General features: G+C 41.3%; 1 protein-coding gene across 2 annotated transcripts in view; it reads left to right on the forward strand.

The window, feature by feature from the left end:
* Window positions 1-4,910, forward strand: part of GOSR1 (golgi SNAP receptor complex member 1) — a 48,482-nt gene extending 43,572 nt beyond the window's left edge. For both annotated transcript variants that reach the window (XM_049637977.1, XM_049637978.1), the window contains exon 9: window positions 1,340-4,910. In XM_049637977.1, the coding sequence (XP_049493934.1) occupies window positions 1,340-1,464 (125 nt within the window). In that variant the 3' untranslated portion in view covers window positions 1,465-4,910. The remainder of the gene's footprint in view (window positions 1-1,339) is intronic.
* Window positions 4,911-18,193: the final 13,283 nt, after the last annotated feature.

The raw sequence follows: 18,193 nt of genomic DNA on the forward strand, positions 1-18,193 counted from the left end.
ATTTGTTCTATATGAGATTTGTACCTTGTAAAAGTTTTTGCCTATTATTTCATGCTGCTGCTGCTTCAGTATTTTTAAAAATTATTTCTGCAAATTTTTCTCATTAATTCAAAAAACACATTAATGCCTACAATATGTAAAGCTCTGTTCTGGATAGGGAAATTCAAGATTAGAAGATAACATGGTCCTAATCATATAATATGTAGAATATATAAGTGTACAAATAAATATAGTCCCTGCTGGGTGGTTTAATTACAGGAAAATGCAATAAGGATTCACAGAGTGGAGGTATTATTCTAGCTCTCTAGTATTGTAGGTGGTTTTTGTCCGTGATTTTCCTGACTTTGATAAAATACCTATATTAACAAAGAGGAGGCACCCGAAGGTATATTGTCAGAAATGCAAAACAGGGGCACCTGGGTGGCTCAGTTGGTCTGACTCTTGGTTTCAGCTCAGGTCATGATCTCATGGCTCATAAGTTCGAGCTGCATGTCAGGCTCCACACTGCTGGTGCAGAGCCTGCTTGAGATTCTCTCTTTGCCTCTCCCCCCCACCCCTTTCTCTCGCTCTCTCTCAAAGTAAATAAACTTTAAAAAATGCAAAACAAGTTAGGATGCACAGGCATGTGCTTTGATCTACAACATACAAATAAGAGTATGAAGATATTTTGAAATACTAAGTAAAATATAGCTGTGACTGCTTTTTTAAACCTCTAAAATTGGAAATTTCCTATCTTTTTTTATGTTTCCTAAGTAGGACAGCTAGAACGGTGCAGCCCCCTTACCTACCATATCCTATCTACTGCTGCAAAGTAAACTAAAAAATTTAAATAATTCACCAGTGACTGATTTATTCAGACCCTAGAGTTGGTTGCCACCACCTATTGCCTGATTCCAAGGGGGTTATCACCCTTTGAGGAGAGGATCAAGAACTTCAGAACTCTTCTGACCAAACTTCTCACTTTCCTGAGAGAAGGGGTTTAGAGAGAGAAAAAGAGAGAGAAAGGAAAAGAGAACAGAATAGGGTGTTGTTAGCAGTGGTATTGGCTGTACTTACACCTCCCTGCCCTGCAGAGTCCCTCTGTTCCTAAGCTCACTACCTCCCACCCTGACCCCAAGCCTGGTTGTAATTCCTCGGTTGGTTTGGGACCTTGAGCAGTAGGATGTTCCCAGTTGGGGTATGTGTTTTTTTAAAGACTCCCTCAGTGTAATTTTCTTCCTCTGTATTTCTTCTCATTATTTATTGTTTCTGGACTCCACTGATCTCTATTTTTGTGACCCCTGTGACTTTTCACTAAAGAGGCTTCTTCAAATATGACCTTAATAAAGATTTCCCAAAGATCGTTTTCCTGCTGTGAACAGCCTGATCCAACGAATCAATCTTAGGAAACGGCGAGACTCCCTCATCCTGGGCGGTGTTATTGGTGTCTGTACCATCCTATTGCTGCTGTATGCTTTCCACTGATGGAACATCTCCAGGGACTCTTGACAACCACCACTTTCACACCCTGATCCGGAATAAGGAAAAATAGGAAGGAGAAGTTGATTGTCCTGATGATTAGCCTGACCAACAGGATTAATTCAAGACTGATGGTGATGGACTCTGTGATAACGGTCAGGTTGAGCTGAAGCCACAGTTTTCCTGTGCTATCTTTTCTAACACACATTTCCTTCTGTTTTTAGTTTAAAAAAAAAAAAAAAGTTTTCAGTTGCTTTTGTCTTCCCAGGAGGTAAGTAAACCAATCAGAAACAGAGTTTCTATGCTTCAGTAATAGTGTTGAAGGCTGATAACAAGCCAGGTCTTATAGCTGGACTCCAGAAAACCAGGTTTCTCTATATCCAAAGACTGTTTTCCTTTCAGCCACCAGATTGGGTTGTGAATAAAAATAGTTCTTGTCCTTTTATTTTACAGTCGTGAAGAGAAATCACAAGTCATTTCTTGATAAGCTGTGCTATAAATTTCTACTCTGTGCCCCTGTTTTGGTATTCTAGAAAAATTACATTTTTCACAGGTTCTTTGAGATGCTAACAGGTCAACTTCAACACAGTTGAAGTTGTCTGAAACAGAAGACAAACACTGCAAGAAAAGCTTTTTTCTTCCTCTTTTTTTAAATTGTATGCACACTGGGATTAACTATATTGCTGGAAAAGCATTGAGAATAACAGGCTTTTTTGTCCGTCCTTGTTTTCATGTTTTGTTTATTTCTTTCATTGGATTAATACTTGCTACTATGAGAAAATGCAATCTCAGTTCTACCATGGTAAAAGTAACTAACAGCCAGTGTCTGTCAGTGCCCCCAACTATTCCTCATCATGTCAGGATTAACCCTGAGTGAGGGGACTGCTCAATTTTCAGTGAGATCTGTTCAGCAAGCCACATGTAAAAAGACATTGATTGAGGGGTCACCATCCAGATTATTCCATTTGTAAATGCTCCATGATTTATGAGCAAAAGTTCAAGAAATACTGCCTAATGTACCAGGAAGTCTGTGTTTTATGAAAACCTACTCATTCCAAATCTGTTAAGCTTTCCAAACATCCAGAGAATGGTTTTACTGTTGAAGGTGCATGTGACAGAATCTATCTGTATCTGCACCTGTCTTCTACTACCATCCCTGGACGGTAACAGAATTTTAAACCACCCACCAGAATTCTTTTCAGGTTTAACCATTTCTCCATTTCTGTAAACTTACAACTTATTCACCTGAACTACCACAAATAGTTTGAAGACATCAACATCTACACTCCTCACCAAGAAAGAAGGTTGCTCTTCACCATTGGAATGGACTCTGGTATTTATAGTATTGACCTCAGACTGTGCCACAGGGAATAAAAGGATATGAGCATGTAGTTCTTAACGATATCACAGTGCATCGGTGATGACATTCAGGTGAACTTGATACAAGAGCTGATGGCTATACTAACCCCTGGTCTGGTACAGAAACTGAGAGCTTTTTCATTCTGTTGTCAAAGTTTTATTATGTTCTGGGTATGAAAGCCATTGGATACATTTTTTTAAACTATGGGGTTTATTTTTCTAAATATGGGTTGATTGATCAGATAACTTGATTGGGGATGCCCTGAAAAGAAAGTCTAAGTTTTCCCAATGTAAATCTTAAAGGATCAGAGAAGTTCATTTACTAAATTCTCTGTTGGGAGAACAAGACTGTTCTCCCCTGACACTTTATTATCTTTGATTTTTCAAAGGGCCTTGATTGGTGGTTGTGCCTCAGCTAGAATTTATGGGACTTTCATTGCTATATGGTTGGCATTTATAAAATCTGAAGTATCATAAATAAAGTTATTTATTTAATTATACTACCAGTCTTTTTTACTGGTCTGATTATTTGGTATATTCATTAAAGCTGGTTGTGTGAGAGTAAAACTAGGGGCTGAGCTGCTTGCTGCACTGAGCAAATACTTTTGATGGCTGATGAGCCTTTCCTTTAGGGTAATGCTTAAATGAAGTAATAGAATTATGTTGGTTATTTTCTTTATGAAAATAAACTAGTTCTTCCAAGGAAGTTGATAAGGCTTGGTATAAGATGTTGGTGTCTGGTAGGTCTGACTAACCTCCCAGTGCTATATAGCCCATAGTGAGGTGACCCAGGGCCAAATGTAGCTAGCCAGGACAGGGCTTGTCCTTTCCTCTTATGGTTCTTTCATTTGCAGAAAGAAACCCTGGAGTAAGGAAATAGAAGTGTGTCATTTACAAAAAGAGGATTTGGATCCTGTGGTAGCTGATTTGAACTCTTTCAGTTTGGTGCCATTTAACTTTTTTTTGTTGTTTTTTTTTTTAACCAGATTGGTTTTCCACCTTTTCTTCTGTCCTTACAGACCTGTTGCCAGGCTCAGGGGCCAACAGTAAGTTGCCTGTCAGAGCTGGGAGTTCAGGAAGGAAGTTTCCTCTTAAGGGAAGTTATTCTTCCTTGGCCATTGTCAAAAAGGGGACCTTTTCCTTTGGGATTATCTTAGTAATAATTCAAAACTTTCCATTTCACTAAGAAGTATGAAAAACCACAGCAACAAAAAGGACAGACTTCCCAAAGGTATACTTCTAAGATTTTGTCTTAATGTGAGCTGATGACTTTAGTTAGAAATGTTTAATTTATTACTAAGTTCAAACCCTGATATCCCAGTGCTTCAGGTGATCTGTCCTGGCTATCTCTACAATCTTCTTAGTGTTTTCAGTGATGCTGAAGGATTCCCTGTAACCTGTATTGCTCACCCTTTATTTTTCTAATGTTAGAAAAGGGCTTTCCTTCTCCACTATTCCTCTCTCCTTTGTACCAAAATTCACTTGTACAGAGAATGCCTCTTTTTTTCCCTACTACCCAGTACTCAGATCAGGTGTGGAAGTAAAATCCTAAGAATTGGACAAGTGAAGAGAGGAAACATCACGCGGGCACTTTTTTGTACCTGAAACCAAATATTTACTTTAGTTCTTTCCTATTGGATGCTGAGTACATCTGAATAGGAAAATGTACTTATTGAGCCTTTTGATGTAATAATGACTTTTGGCCTCTATGGAATTGAGGCACCTTGGACTTGCATTCCCACCATTAATGTTTTCTTCACTGTTAATAATCTCAACCTGATGAAAAGGACTTTAAAGAACTGGACTAACCTTTTTGGTCTTCTAATACCTCATGTTTGGTCATTAGCCAGATACGATATTTTTGGAAATTGACCAAGTTTTCTAACTTGCCGTTGAGGGTAAATGGCCATGTCTAGGATTAGTGCTGAAGTTGGTAGCAAATGTAATACTTAGAGAACAAATGGATTCTACCCAGAAAATTAAAATGATTATGTTCCATTCTCCTTTTGGGTTAGAGGTTATTTAGCCTGGTTTCTACAAAGACACAGCGCTTTTCATCATGGTCTTTCTAAACTAATCTTGTTATTTTTTTTATAGACGTGCATATTCTTAAGCGTATATGGGGAAAGAAAATAAGGAAGGACTAAGTGACTCTTAAGGATGTTTATTGGATAAAAAACTGAGACAAAGCTGAGCCGTGTCTTGAGGGATCATTCTCATTTTCTCTGTCCTTAGTGTCTCACTTCAGTACCAGAGTATTTTTATCTGTCCACATCCTGTTAGCTCTTAGAGAGGGAGGGACATCCATTCCAGTCACACTTCGCCATGATAAAAAATGTTTCCTCATGAGAAATGCCAATACAGATTTTTAAAAATCTATTCCAAATGCACTTTCTAATTTTTTTTTGCTTTTAAAATGGCTTCTTGAAACCAGATTTATTGTATTTGTACTTAATTTTTGTTCTCATCTAAATGCATTTTCTGACTGTATAGAAGAAGCTTTGTTATGTAATTTAATAATAAATTAGAAATCTAAATGGTTGTGCCTGTGGTTGTTTGTATTGAAGCCGCACCATCGAGGCAGTTTGCGGTAGTGATTATGGAATCTTTGCTGTCGATAAGTATTTCTCATCATGTCCTAAAACCCCGGGTGAAGAAGTGCTGAGAAGCTGCCTATCACCTGTTGTTCAGATACATCATATGACTATTCCACTGATAATTTAACCCAAGGGATGCAGGAGAACCTCTTACCAAAATAAAATTTCAGAAGGTATGATTGGGAGTGTAAAATTGTAGAATTTAGCAAGATAAACAGGTTCTTACCCTCCCTAAATAATGGCTTTTTATCCTGTAGACCAGAACTTGATTCTCTACCCCACCAGAGAATTTGAAAATCCCTCATCTTCCATTACCTCTCCACGTGTTTTTATTCATGTTTTCTTCATCTTTTTTTTTTAAGTAACGGTATAATTGAGATAAAATTCACATACCATAAAATCCACCCTTTTAGGGTGTACTGATGGGTTTTAGTATGTTAGTTGTACGACCAGCACCACTAACTTCAAAACATTTTCACGGGGCGCCTGGGTGGCTTGGTCGGTTAAGCGTCTGACTTCGGCTCAGGTCATGATCTCACGGTCCGTGAGTTCGAGCCCCGCGTCAGGCTCTGTGCTGACAGCTCAGAGCCTGGAGCCTGTTTCAGATTCTGTGTCTCTCTCTCTCTCTCTGCTCCTCCCCTGTTCATGCTCTGTCTCTCTCTGTCTCAAAAATAAATAAACGTTAAAAAAAAAATTAAAAACAGAACAAAGCAAAACATTTTCATCACCCCAGAAAGCAGCACTGTTCCCATTAGCAGTAACTCCCCACCCCACTCTCTGTCCTTTTTATCTGACCAGACTGTTCTTACTGATTTGGCCACCCCAGTTTTTCCCTCTCATCCATTCACATGGCTTCTGAAGTACCCCACCTTTCTTGAGATCCTGACCTTTCTTTGGCTACTAACATGTGCCCAGCTCTGTACGTGCACACCCCCACATAGACGTACATAGAGCCCAACACCACTCGTAGTGAGGTTAGCCATCCCTTTCACAGATAAGAAGACAAGCCCAGAAGGATTAAGTAATTTGCTGAAAATCAGAGTGAACAGTAAAGCAAGGATTTGAATCTTGAGGGCTTTTTGATGCCAGATATTGTGCTGGCTCCAGAAAGTATAACTTGTGCTGCATGATCACAGGAGAAGCTAGGAAAGAAGCACCAATTTTGCCTGGTTTTAATAGTGATACGTGTAAATCTTATTTAAAGTCCTGTGGCTTGATTATTTTCAAGGAATACTAACTATTGGCTGACTGCTTAGTAAAGAGGACTCATTTGTAAATCACTTCCTTTATGAGAACGAATATATTGAAGTTGTAAAAAAATTTTTTTAGTGACTTTAATTCAGGCCAAACTTCCTGCTCATCTCTTTTTGTACCTTCTAGTTTCGAACCTTCTAGTTTCAGAGGTCTTCCTAGAGATGGCCGAGGCCGAGCCGGACAGAGCACCTCAGAGCAGATCCTGAAGCCAGTTCCACCCACGCTGAGGCAGTGGTGCATTTTCCTTTCTAGGTGCGATGGGTTTGATGGGCAGCCACTCCTATTCTGCCCTTTCTTGGGGAAAGGATCTGAGGCCCTGCCCCAACATGCCATGTCTGATGGCAGAGAGGCCCAGAATTTAAAAAAAAAAAAAAAAGTGGGTGGAGACTCTCCCTGAAGATGTTTGCCATCAGGATATTTTCTCTTGTTTCTCTAAAGCAAAAGCGTGGAGAAAAGTCTGTTCCTCCTCCTGAAGGTACAGATTTGCTGGCTGAGTTGGAACAAAGAGGGATGCTGTTTTGTCTGCTGCCTTCCACTCCACCCAGCTGAGATTTCCCACTTTGGCAGAGCTCCTCAGCTTGCACAGCTCTTTGTTACTCCCTCTCTGAAAATACTTAAAAAACTAAGAAGATTGGGTGCTGAAAATCTGTAAATGCTTAAAGGAATCCCAGATATCACTTGATGATTTTCTTGCCCTCGTCAAATCATCATCTAATTTGTTGTCCTGATCTGCGGTATTCAGTTTCCGTCCTTTGGGATACAAAGCTCTTAGGAAGCAGTCGCTTTCTCTTAATTACTACTTTTATTTTATTTTATTTTATTTTATTTTATTATTTTTTAGATATTCTCAAGCATCATTAGTTCATCCTTTTACTGATGAAATTGCTTACAGCTTGAGGGAGAGCAGGCAAATACAAATAGTAACTATTTTTGATTCGATGCTGAAAAAGTATGGTTCAGACAGAATCATTTCTCCCAAAGCGACAAGTTATCTCTAAGTGAGTGTGGCACATAATTCATAAAATTCTCCCTCTTGTGGGTAATGTGCTAAGAATATGGAATTCTGTGTTGTTCACTCTGGAATAAGTCCTCAGTCGCCTCCTTGTCCTCTCCTGTCCCCCTCTGCATGTCCCTCTGAGCTGGGTGCCCTACCTCTCACGTAACCCCTTCTCAGCGTGTTCTGCACACAGCTGCCTAGTTTATCCTCCCGAACAACTTCCAACCTCTCGTCACTCTATTCAGGAATATCTACCAGTTCCCTGTTATGTATGCCAGTGTGTTATAGTGAGTTAACACCTGGAATACACACCTGGAGCTTTGCCACGTTCATACACACATCACACAACATCCTGTTCACTTAGTGAGGTAGTATTCGTTTACACAAAAACAAGCCCAAGAGATCAGAGTGCTCCTGGTAGCCATCAGCTGCTCTTTGCCTAACCACAGCATCCTCCTCCCTTGTGAGCTGCAATCAGCAGGGCTACCTGATGGAGTAGGAAGAACAAATCTTGGAGTCAGACGTCCTGTGTTCTGGCACTGGAACAGATACATTTAGGCCATGGGCAAAGTCACTAAACCACTCTTAAGTTCAGTCTTTTCTGCAGAGTGGTCTCTAGTGGCTTTATGCAGTTGTAGAGATTGAATCAAGTAAAAGATAATAGTGGCACAAAATTCCTCAGAATGTCCTCAAGAAACAGTGTCGGGGCAGAGGGAGGGTTCCACTAGACTGTGAGTCCCTGGAGAGCTAGGGCAGTGTTCTTTTCCTTCATGTCATGTGTATGAACTTTATGCAGAAACTGTCACATAACTCTTCTAAGTTCAATTAACTCTGACTCAGAGCCCTGTCCTACTGGGCCTAGCAAAACAAACAAAAAAAAGAATCTCGGTCATAATTGAATCTCCTTCCCTTTGCGTCTTGGCTTGTACAAAGCTATCAAGAGTCTTTCAACATCCAGAACATTTGAGGCAGGCACTCTAATCCACACTTAACCCCACACTAAACCCAGTATGTTCACTTTCTGAGCCCACGTATGTCACCCTTGGGCACAAGGATCTTTACCAAGGAGCTCCTGAGCCTTGGGTTCGTCCTCCCTGGTGCACCCCAACCCACAGCCATTCCCCTGAGGTGCTGCCACTCTGAGGAGGACTGTGAGGGACTGGGACACTAGCAGAGGGTGAGGCACAGCGGATACCAGTGACCCCCACACACCTCCCAGTCTGCCAGTGCACATCTCCCCCCGCTGCCCGTCCCTTGGTCTTGCCCTTGGTCTTCCCACCTTCCTCTCTCCCCATTCCTTCCAGGGCGAGACACTACTCCCTTAAGACGCACACCCCGCACACCCCGTTGAGGTCTCCTCTGTGGGGATGGTGAGGTGGAAGAATGAGACTCTAATCCCCTGAGGAGCTCATTCTCCTGGTGCTCACCTCAGTACTTGGCAGGTGGTAGGCGTGAAATGCTAAAAATGGTGGAAGGAATTTAAAAAGAGAAAAAAAAAAAAAACACTGCAAAGTTTTAACACTAATTTGCTGTGTTTGGAAGCTCAGGACTCACATCCCAGCGCTCAGAGGTGGTCCTGCTCCGTGCCCTCTCGTCTCCACACAGCTCAGAGGGAGTGCCTCCCAGAACACTGTGATTTGCCTGCGTCTCAGGACTGTGGAGTACAGAGTCCCAGTCCTTCCAGGGCTCTCACTGGGGCGATTTTGCCCCTCCCTCGGAGGGGACGGTTGGCAGTGTCACAACCGTGGTAATGTGGGGAGGATGCCGCTGGCAGTTCGGGTTAGAGGCCAGAGGTGCTACTGACTACCCTACAGTGCGCAGGATGGCCGCCGCCGCCCTGGCAAAGAATCCTCCAGCCCCAAATGCCTGTAGTGCCAGTGTTGAGAAACCCTGGCTCAAGTTGAATTCATGTTAAAGTTGGTCATGTTCCTCAGGGATGAAAATTACTCAAATAGGTTCCATAACCACTGACTACTCCTTACCACCCTTGACTGGCTCCAACTGCTTCTAGGACAAAGCTGGCGCACGTGATCTTCACTGCCCCTCACCCTGCGTTTCCTTCCTGCTTTCACCCAGTCACTTCTTCAGCCCATCCCAAGTGGCTTGAGGTTCCAAAGACTTTGTAAAGTTCCTCTTTTGGAATGGCCTCCCTTCCAAGCCTGCCTGGGAAGCACTTCTCCTTGTTTTAAAACCCTACTGTGGGAAGTAACTGCTATGGGGTTTAAAACCCTACTGTGGGAAGTAACTGCTATGGGGTTTCTTTTGGGGGTGATGCAGTGCACTACATAGAGATCTACCTAGAGATAGTGGTAGCGCAGTGTTGTGAATGTGCTAAATGCTGTTGAGCTGTACATTTTAAAAGACTTTTGTTATGTACATTTCACTTCCATTTAAAAAACAAAACACGACTTAAATGGCCTCTCCTCTGGGAAGACTTCCTGACCTGCCCCTCCTTTGTGTCTCTTATCTTCCTTAGTGCTCCCACAACCTCAGTCAGCAAACCTCGTAGATGCTCCATCATTATTGAGGAAGAGAAAGAGGGAGAGGTGAGTGGAAGGACCCAGTTGCCCTGCATTATATTGGCCGTAACGCTGGGACATGAATGTCCTCAAGTGCCATGGCCTCTTCGTTAACTGCGGCCTCGCTGTTTTACAGCTGCTCAGCTCTTCCCTTTCCTTTCCCTGTGACCAGTCAGGGAGAGTAGGCGCCACAGTATGGGGTGCCTCTTTTCCCACAACTATTTCAAGACAATCCATTGTCAAAGAAAGCTTGGAACCAAAGAGTGATTACAAACCAGGCTACACTACCAGCTCACTGGAGCGTGACCATTAAGAGAATTCCACTTTGTGGAATTCAGAAAGCTGCTTGTCAGTCAGTCCTTTTAATCCTTGTGGGGACCATCCCTGCCATTCCAGAGCAGGCAGGACTTGAGCCCGTGAGAAAAATGGGACAGTTTCATAGTAGCTATCAAAATCATAAGTTAATGTAACCTTTGACTAAGCAATTCCATTTCTAAGAATCAACCTTATAAGTACAAAAAGAATCAACCTTATAAGTACAACCTTATAAGTACAATAGCAGCATTGACTCTAAAAGAAAGACTATAAGTAACCTAATGTGCATCAGAGGGAAGATGGCTAAATCATATAAATCTATATCATGGAATACTATTCAGCTGTTTAAAAAGAATGCTCAGGGGCGCCTGGGTGGCGCAGTCGGTTAAGCGTCCGACTTCAGCCGGGTCACGATCTCGCGGTCCGTGAGTTCGAGCCCCGCGTCAGGCTCTGGGCTGATGGCTCGGAGCCTGGAGCCTGTTTCCGATTCTGTGTCTCCCTCTCTCTCTGCCCCTCCCCCGTTCATGCTCTGTCTCTCTCTGTCCCAAAAATAAATTAAAAAATGTTGAAAAAAAAATTAAAAAAAAAATAAAAAGAATGCTCATTTACTATGTCCTGATACAGAATGATCTCCAAGATATGTTAAGTGGGAAAAAATGATATGCATGTGTCATATACACGTAATATGTTTGTTTGTTTGTTTGTTTTAGTTTAAAGTTTATTTTGAGAGAGAGAGCATGCAACTGGGGAACGGGCAGAGAGAGAGAGAGAGAGAGAGAGAGAGAGAGAGAATCCCAAGCAGGCTTTGTGCCACTAGCACAGAGCCTGATGCGGGACTGGAACCCACGAACCGTGAGATCATGATCTGAGCTGAAGTCAGACCCTTAACTGACTGAGCCCCCCAGGCGCCCCCATAATATGTTTTTTAAAAAGTTTTATTGGGAAGGGGCGCCTGGGGGGCTCAGTCGGTTAAGCAGCCGACTTCAGCTCAGGTCATGATCTCGCGGTTGGTGAGTTCGAGCCCCGCGTCGGGCTCTGTGCTGACAGCTCAGAGCCTGGAGCCTGTTTCGGTTTCTGTGTCTCCCTCTCTCTGACCCTCCCCCGTTCATGCTCTGTCTCTCTCTGTCTCAAAAATAAATAAACGTTAAAAAAATTAAAAAAAAAAAAAAGTTTTATTGGGAAGCCTGACTGGCTCAGTCAGAAGAGCATGAGACCCTTGATCTCGAGGTCATGAGTTTGAGCCCCATGTTGGATGGAGGTAGAGATTACTGAAAGAACCTTAAAAAAAAAAAAAAAAACATTAAAAATAAATAAAAACAGCTTTATTGAGTTATAATTGGCATACAATAAACTCCATGTATTTAAATTGAACAATTTGATCACCATAATCAAGACAGTGGACATATCCATCATCCCCCAAAGTTTCCTCATGCCCCTTTGTAAATCCCTCCCTCTAACCCCTCCTCATCCTCTCATCCCCAAGCAGCCACTGCTCTGCTCTCTCGCTACAGATTAGTTTACATCTTCTAAAGGTTTATAGAAATGGCATCATACAATATGTATTCTTTTGGAGTGGGTCTGCCTTCTTTCTCTTAGCATAATTATTTTGAGATTTATCCATGTTATTGTGTGTACCGATAGACCATTCTTTTTTCTTGCTGAATAGTATTCCATTGCATGAATGTACCACAATTTGCTCATCTACTTCTCTGTTGTTGGACATTTGGGTTGTTCCCAGTTTGGGACAATTACAAATAAACCTACTGTGAACATTCATGTCCATGTCTATGTATGGACATGTATTTCCCTTTCTCTTAGGTAAATACCTAGGAGTGGAATGACTAGACCAATTGGCTAGTGTGTGTTTAACTTTTTAAGAAATTGCCAAGTTGTTTTCCAAAGGGTACGATTTTATAATCCAGTCTGTGAGAATTCCAGTTCATCCACATCCTCACCAACGTTTGGTATAAGTCTGTTAAACATTAGCCATTCTCATAGGTTTGTAGTGATGTCTTCATTGTGGTTTTAGCATACATTTTCTTAACATCTGATGGTGTCATGTGTTTGTCACCCATATATATATATATTTTTTTTTGGTGAAATGTCTGTTTAAAATCTTTTGCTCACTTTTTTTTTTTTGAATTTGGGAAATAGTATATTAAACATACCTGTACACATCATACAATTATCAATATTTTGCTAATATTGTTCCATGTATTTTTTTCATTTATCTATCCTCCAGTTCTTCCACTCCCTCCTTCTTTCCCTCTCTCCCTCCATTCTTTCCTTCCTCTCTTCCTTCCTTGCTTTCTTTCTTTGATGAAATATTTTATTTTTATTTTTTTAATTTTTATTTTTTTAATTTACATTCAAATTAGTTAGCATATAGTGCAACAATGATTTCAGGAGTAGATTCCTTCATGCCCCTTACCCAATTAGCCCATCCCCCCCCCATAACCCCTCCAGTAACCCTCTGTTTGTTCTCCATATTTAAGAGTCTCTTCTGTTTTGTCCCCCTCCCTATTTTTATACCCTATTTTTATATTATTTTTGTGTCCCTTCCCTTATGTTCATCTGTTCTGTGTCTAAAAGTCCTCATGAGTGAAGTCATATGATATTTGTCTTTCTCTAATTTCCCTTAGCAAATACCCTCTAGTTCCATCCACGTAGTTCCAAATGGCAAGATTTCATTCTTTTTGATTGCTGAGTAATACTCCATTGTATATGTACACCACATCTTCTTTATCCATTCATCTATCAATGGACATTTGGGCTCTTTCCATACTTTGGCTATTGTTGATAGTGCTGCTATAAACATTGGGGTGTGTGTGTCCCTTCAAAACAGCATAGCTGTATCCCTTGGATAAATACCTAGTGGCACAATTGCTGGGTCATAGGGTAGTTCTATTTTTAGTTTTTTTGAGGCACCTCCATACTGTTTTCCAGAGTGGCTGCACCAGCTTGCATTCCCATCAGCAATGCAAATGAAATCCTCTTTCTCTGCATCCTTGCCAACATCTGTTGTTGTCTGAGTTGTTAATGTGAGCCATTCTGACAGGTATAAGGTGGTATCATTGTGGTTTTGATTTGGATTTCCCTGATGATGAGTGATGTTGAGCATGTTTTCATGTGTCAGTTGGCCATCTAAATGTCTTCTCTGGAGAAGTGTCTATTCATGTCTTTTGCCCATTTCTTCACTGGATTATTTGCTTTTTGGGTGTTGAGTTTGAGAAGTTCTTTATAGATTTTGGATAATAACCCTTTAACTGATATGTCGTTTGCAAATATCTTCTCCCATTCTGTCGGTTGCCTTTTAGTTTTGCTGATTGTTTCCTTCGCTGTGCAGAAGTTTTTATTCTGATGAGGTCCCAGTAGTTCATTTTTGCTTTTGTTTCCCATGCCTCCAGAGATGTGTTGAGTAAGAAGTTGCTGCGACCAAGATCAGAGAGGTTTTTGCCTGCTTTCTCCTCAAGGATTCTGATGGCTTCCTATCTTCCTATCTTCCTATTTTACATTTAGGTCTTTCCATTTTGAGTTTATTTTTGTGTATGGTGTAAGAAAGTGGTCCAGGTTCATTTTTCTGCACGTCGCTTTCCAGTTTTCCCAGCGCCACTTGCTGAAGAAACTGTCTTTATTCCATTGGATATTCTTTCCTGCTTTGTCAAAGATCAGTTGGCCATACGTTTGTGGGTCCATTTCTGGGTTCTTTATTCTGTTCCATTGATCTGAGTGTCTGTTGTGCCATTTTGCTCACTTTTATGGGTTATTTTGTGTGTAGAATATTGGGAAAGATACTGGAGATGGTAGGAGCAGCCACCTCTGGGAAACAGAATGAGCAAACTGGAGGCCATAGATGAAAAGAACCCTTATTTTCTCTCCCTGTATATACTGCATTCTATAATTGTTTATATTTTGTAAAGGGGAAATAGGCTGCTTAGAAAAATGGCAGTATTGCAAACATGTTTTTTAATTTATGAATAGAGATTGTTCTGTTTAACCAAGAGCACGTCAGAAACTCCACACTGGTAGAAAATTGGAGCACTGAAGTATTAATGGAACCGTGAGATTTTTACATTGTATCCTATTTAATCATTTATGGTGGCACACACATGGCAATGATGCCATCTGGGCCATGGCTCCTCTAAGACCCCATCAAGCAGGGTTTGGCATTTATGTTTAAGTGAATATTGTTCCAGCTTTTTAATTTCCTCCCTTTTCCCTGCTTCCAGCCCTGCTTCCCACCTGGGACATGACTTAGATTTGTAGGTGTTCTGATCCTCAGTAGGTAACTTCCTTGTCCAAGTTCATGTCCTTTTAAGAAAACAATGGTGAATTAATAAATGCCTTATCTTCTAAGACCTCTTTGTGACTCTATTCTGGTCCTACTCTTTGGTCCAACCCACTAATTAGTTCATAAAAATTTCACATAAACTAAAACTCATCTCGTAGGCTGGGCTGGGTTCGGTGAGATTAATATTTAACTCCAAGGAGGCATGGACATTTGCCTTAGAGAAGTTATTTATTCTAGGGAAGGATCTATATTGCTTTCATTATTTGAATGCCATTGATTGTACTATGAAATTGTATTTCAGCCTAACACTCCCTGTATTCCTCTGTTGAAAACGGGAAACTCTTATGGATCAATTCACTGGTTCAGCATCTGGGGGGTTTTGTACTTCTTTTTTCCTGACAGAAGAAATGTGTGTTTGTTATGGAAATAAGGATCAAATAGAAAAATTAAAGGAAAATAGATATTACCTGTTTCACTAACATTCTATGATAATGGCTAACGCTTGAATTTTTTTTTTTCATTTTTGAAATACCTAAACACTTACATGCATATATTTTTTTAAGTTGGGATCATGTGGTACATTCTTTCTTGTGACCAGATTTTTTTCATGTACTAGAACATACACAGCTTCCATGTCATTACATTTTCATACATGACATACTTTGCAGTGGCCACACCGAATTTCATTATGCAGACACCTAATTCCTGCTTGCTTAATTACATAAATATAACCAACAATTATTTTTTATATTTCTCTTTTTTTTTTTTTTTTAAGTAGGCCCCACGCCCAGTGTGGAGCCCAATGCAGGACCTGAACTCACGACGCTGAGATCGACACCCTAGCTGCGATCAAGAGTAGGACACCTAACCAACTGAGCCAACCAGGCGCCCCCCCAACACCCTATTTTTTAACTCTAAAGTAGTTTCCAGGTTTACCCCATTATGAATAACTAAGCAACACTTGGTTTTTCTTTTTAAAAATCTTGAAACATTCTGCCAACACCCAAGACATCTGCTGCCTCTTGGCTTCTTTCTGGGTGTGTGTATTTGTTTTTTGTTTTTTGTTTTTTTTTTAAATTTTTTTTTTCAACGTTTTTTATTTATTTTTGGGACAGAGAGAGACAGAGCATGAACGGGGGAGGGGCAGAGAGAGAGGGAGACACAGAATCATCGGAAACAGGCTCCAGGCTCCGAGCCATCAGCCCAGAGCCCGACGCGGGGCTCGAACTCACGGACCGCGAGATCGTGACCTGGCTGAAGTCGGACGCTTAACCGACTGCGCCACCCAGGCGCCCCTGTTTTTTGAAGTGGATGTAGTTGAGCTCTTCAGTTTGCCCCGAAGAATGTCCAGGCTGTTTCTCGTGGGTATAAGAAAAAGAGATCCCAAGTAGGCTATGCCTGAGTAGAAAGAGTAGCACTCACCCGTTTACAGTGAGCCAGGAATATTTTCGCGGAAGCAGGGCTGCGGAGAGCTAAGTGGCCTCCCCTGGAAGTTTCCTTTTAAAACTCTTAAGTCTCATGGACACCGCCTATTCTTTGGAACACTCCTCCTCCTATTTATTGGTTCATTACTACACCCATTCTCAATCCTTGTTGTGTACTAGAATCACTTGGGAAAGAGGGGTTTAAAAATATATATGTATATATGTGTACGTAGATAGATAGATATGGATAGATATGAAATTGTGGTATATATCGCTATATAGATGCATGGATAGATGGATGGATGGATGGATGGATGGATGGATGGATAGATAGATAGATGATATGCCAGATCTACCCCCAGTTTTGATCCAGTTGGACTTGGGGTGGAGCCCAGGACTGAGAACCTCTGCTTTTATGGCTCTTTATTCTCCAGTGGGGCTTGAGTCACTGCCCTTGGTACTGAACCTCTTTAAGCCACAGGCTGCTCTCAGGGAGTCCCCACTTCCCCCTGGGCTCTGCCGAAGTCATAAGCAGCTGTTTCAGAAATGCTGATGCATAGAGGAAACGTATCCCAGCTCACTCCTAGTGATCGGGGTGAAAAGATCAGCATTTCACTGCAGCTGCATCCACCTCCCTGGATAGCCAATTAGCCACAGAAACAGCAGACACTGCCTGAAGGAGCTCTTTCGGGGCTGAGCTTTTAATGCCCAGAAGCACATTAGGTAGCTAAACAATACTATATTCACATCAGGCAGAACCATCTTGCTTTGGGTTGCAGTATTTATTTTTTGGAGAAAGGGGGCCTTGACTTAGACCTGGAACTTGGTAGCACCTGGATAGATGGAGAAGAGGGAGAAGCATGGCTGGCATTCTGGGGACACAGCCAGCTGTGGAGGAGGGATCATTAAACCCAGAGTCAGAAGATACAGGTTTGAATCTCTTCTCTACTTTTGCCTAGCAGGAAGACCTTGCAGTTAATAAAGCTAATGGTCAATTCCTTCTTTATAAAACATGGATAAAGCTGGGCACCATAATTCTGTCCTAATTATGCTCTAATTATGTTGTCAGAGTTATGGGAAGTTAAGTTTATAAGTATGTCAGCAAATTCAGGAGTGCAGGACTGACCTGGCAGAAGAGAGATTTTTGTGTTTGTGCTAATGGTCAGAAATCAGTCTTCTTATGCTGCTTTTGTCCCCACTCTTGCTGATGTGGGGGAGGAGAGAATACTCAGGGAGCGGCTGACAGCCATCTTCAACAATGATAAGAGCAGCTAAGGAGGAGAAATGTGAGATACATTCTGTGAGGTGGCAGGGGACAGGCAGATGGAGCCCAGCAATCAGTATAACAAGCTCTCTGGGTGATTCTGATGCACACAGACGTCTGAGAACCATCACTCTGGAGTATTTCTTTGTATGAATAATCACACTGTATGTAGCCATTCTACTGTAGATGCATAATTTTTTTACCTTGGAACTATTACAAAGTGTGCCGCCCTGAACATTCTTGAACACGGGTTTTGGGACACATACATACACTTTTCTGTCGGTTATTTAAATCTGGGAGTAGGAAGGTTAGATTATAGGTTATACCTATATTTAGTTTTAAGATATATTGTCACAGTTTTCCAAAGTGATTGTAGCAGTTTCCATTCCCACCAACAGTGTATGAATATACCAGTTCTTCCACATCCTCACTGCCACTTGGTTGTCAGTCTGAATTTGCATACGATCCAGCAATTCTGTTTCTGGGTATATGCCCAAAAGACTTGAAATCAGGGTCTCTAAGAATTATGTGTACACTGATGTCCATAGCATTATTCACAATAATCAAAAGTGTAGAAGCAACCCAAGTATCTATTGATGGATGAATGGATCAGCAAAATGCAGTTTGCATGTACGGTGCAATACTACTCAGCCCTAAAAAGGAAGCAAATCCTAACACGTGCTACAACATGGATGAAACTTGAAGACATTATGCC

This window comes from Panthera uncia, chromosome E1, assembly GCF_023721935.1.
Source record: "Panthera uncia isolate 11264 chromosome E1, Puncia_PCG_1.0, whole genome shotgun sequence".
Lineage (NCBI taxonomy): Eukaryota > Metazoa > Chordata > Mammalia > Carnivora > Felidae > Panthera > Panthera uncia.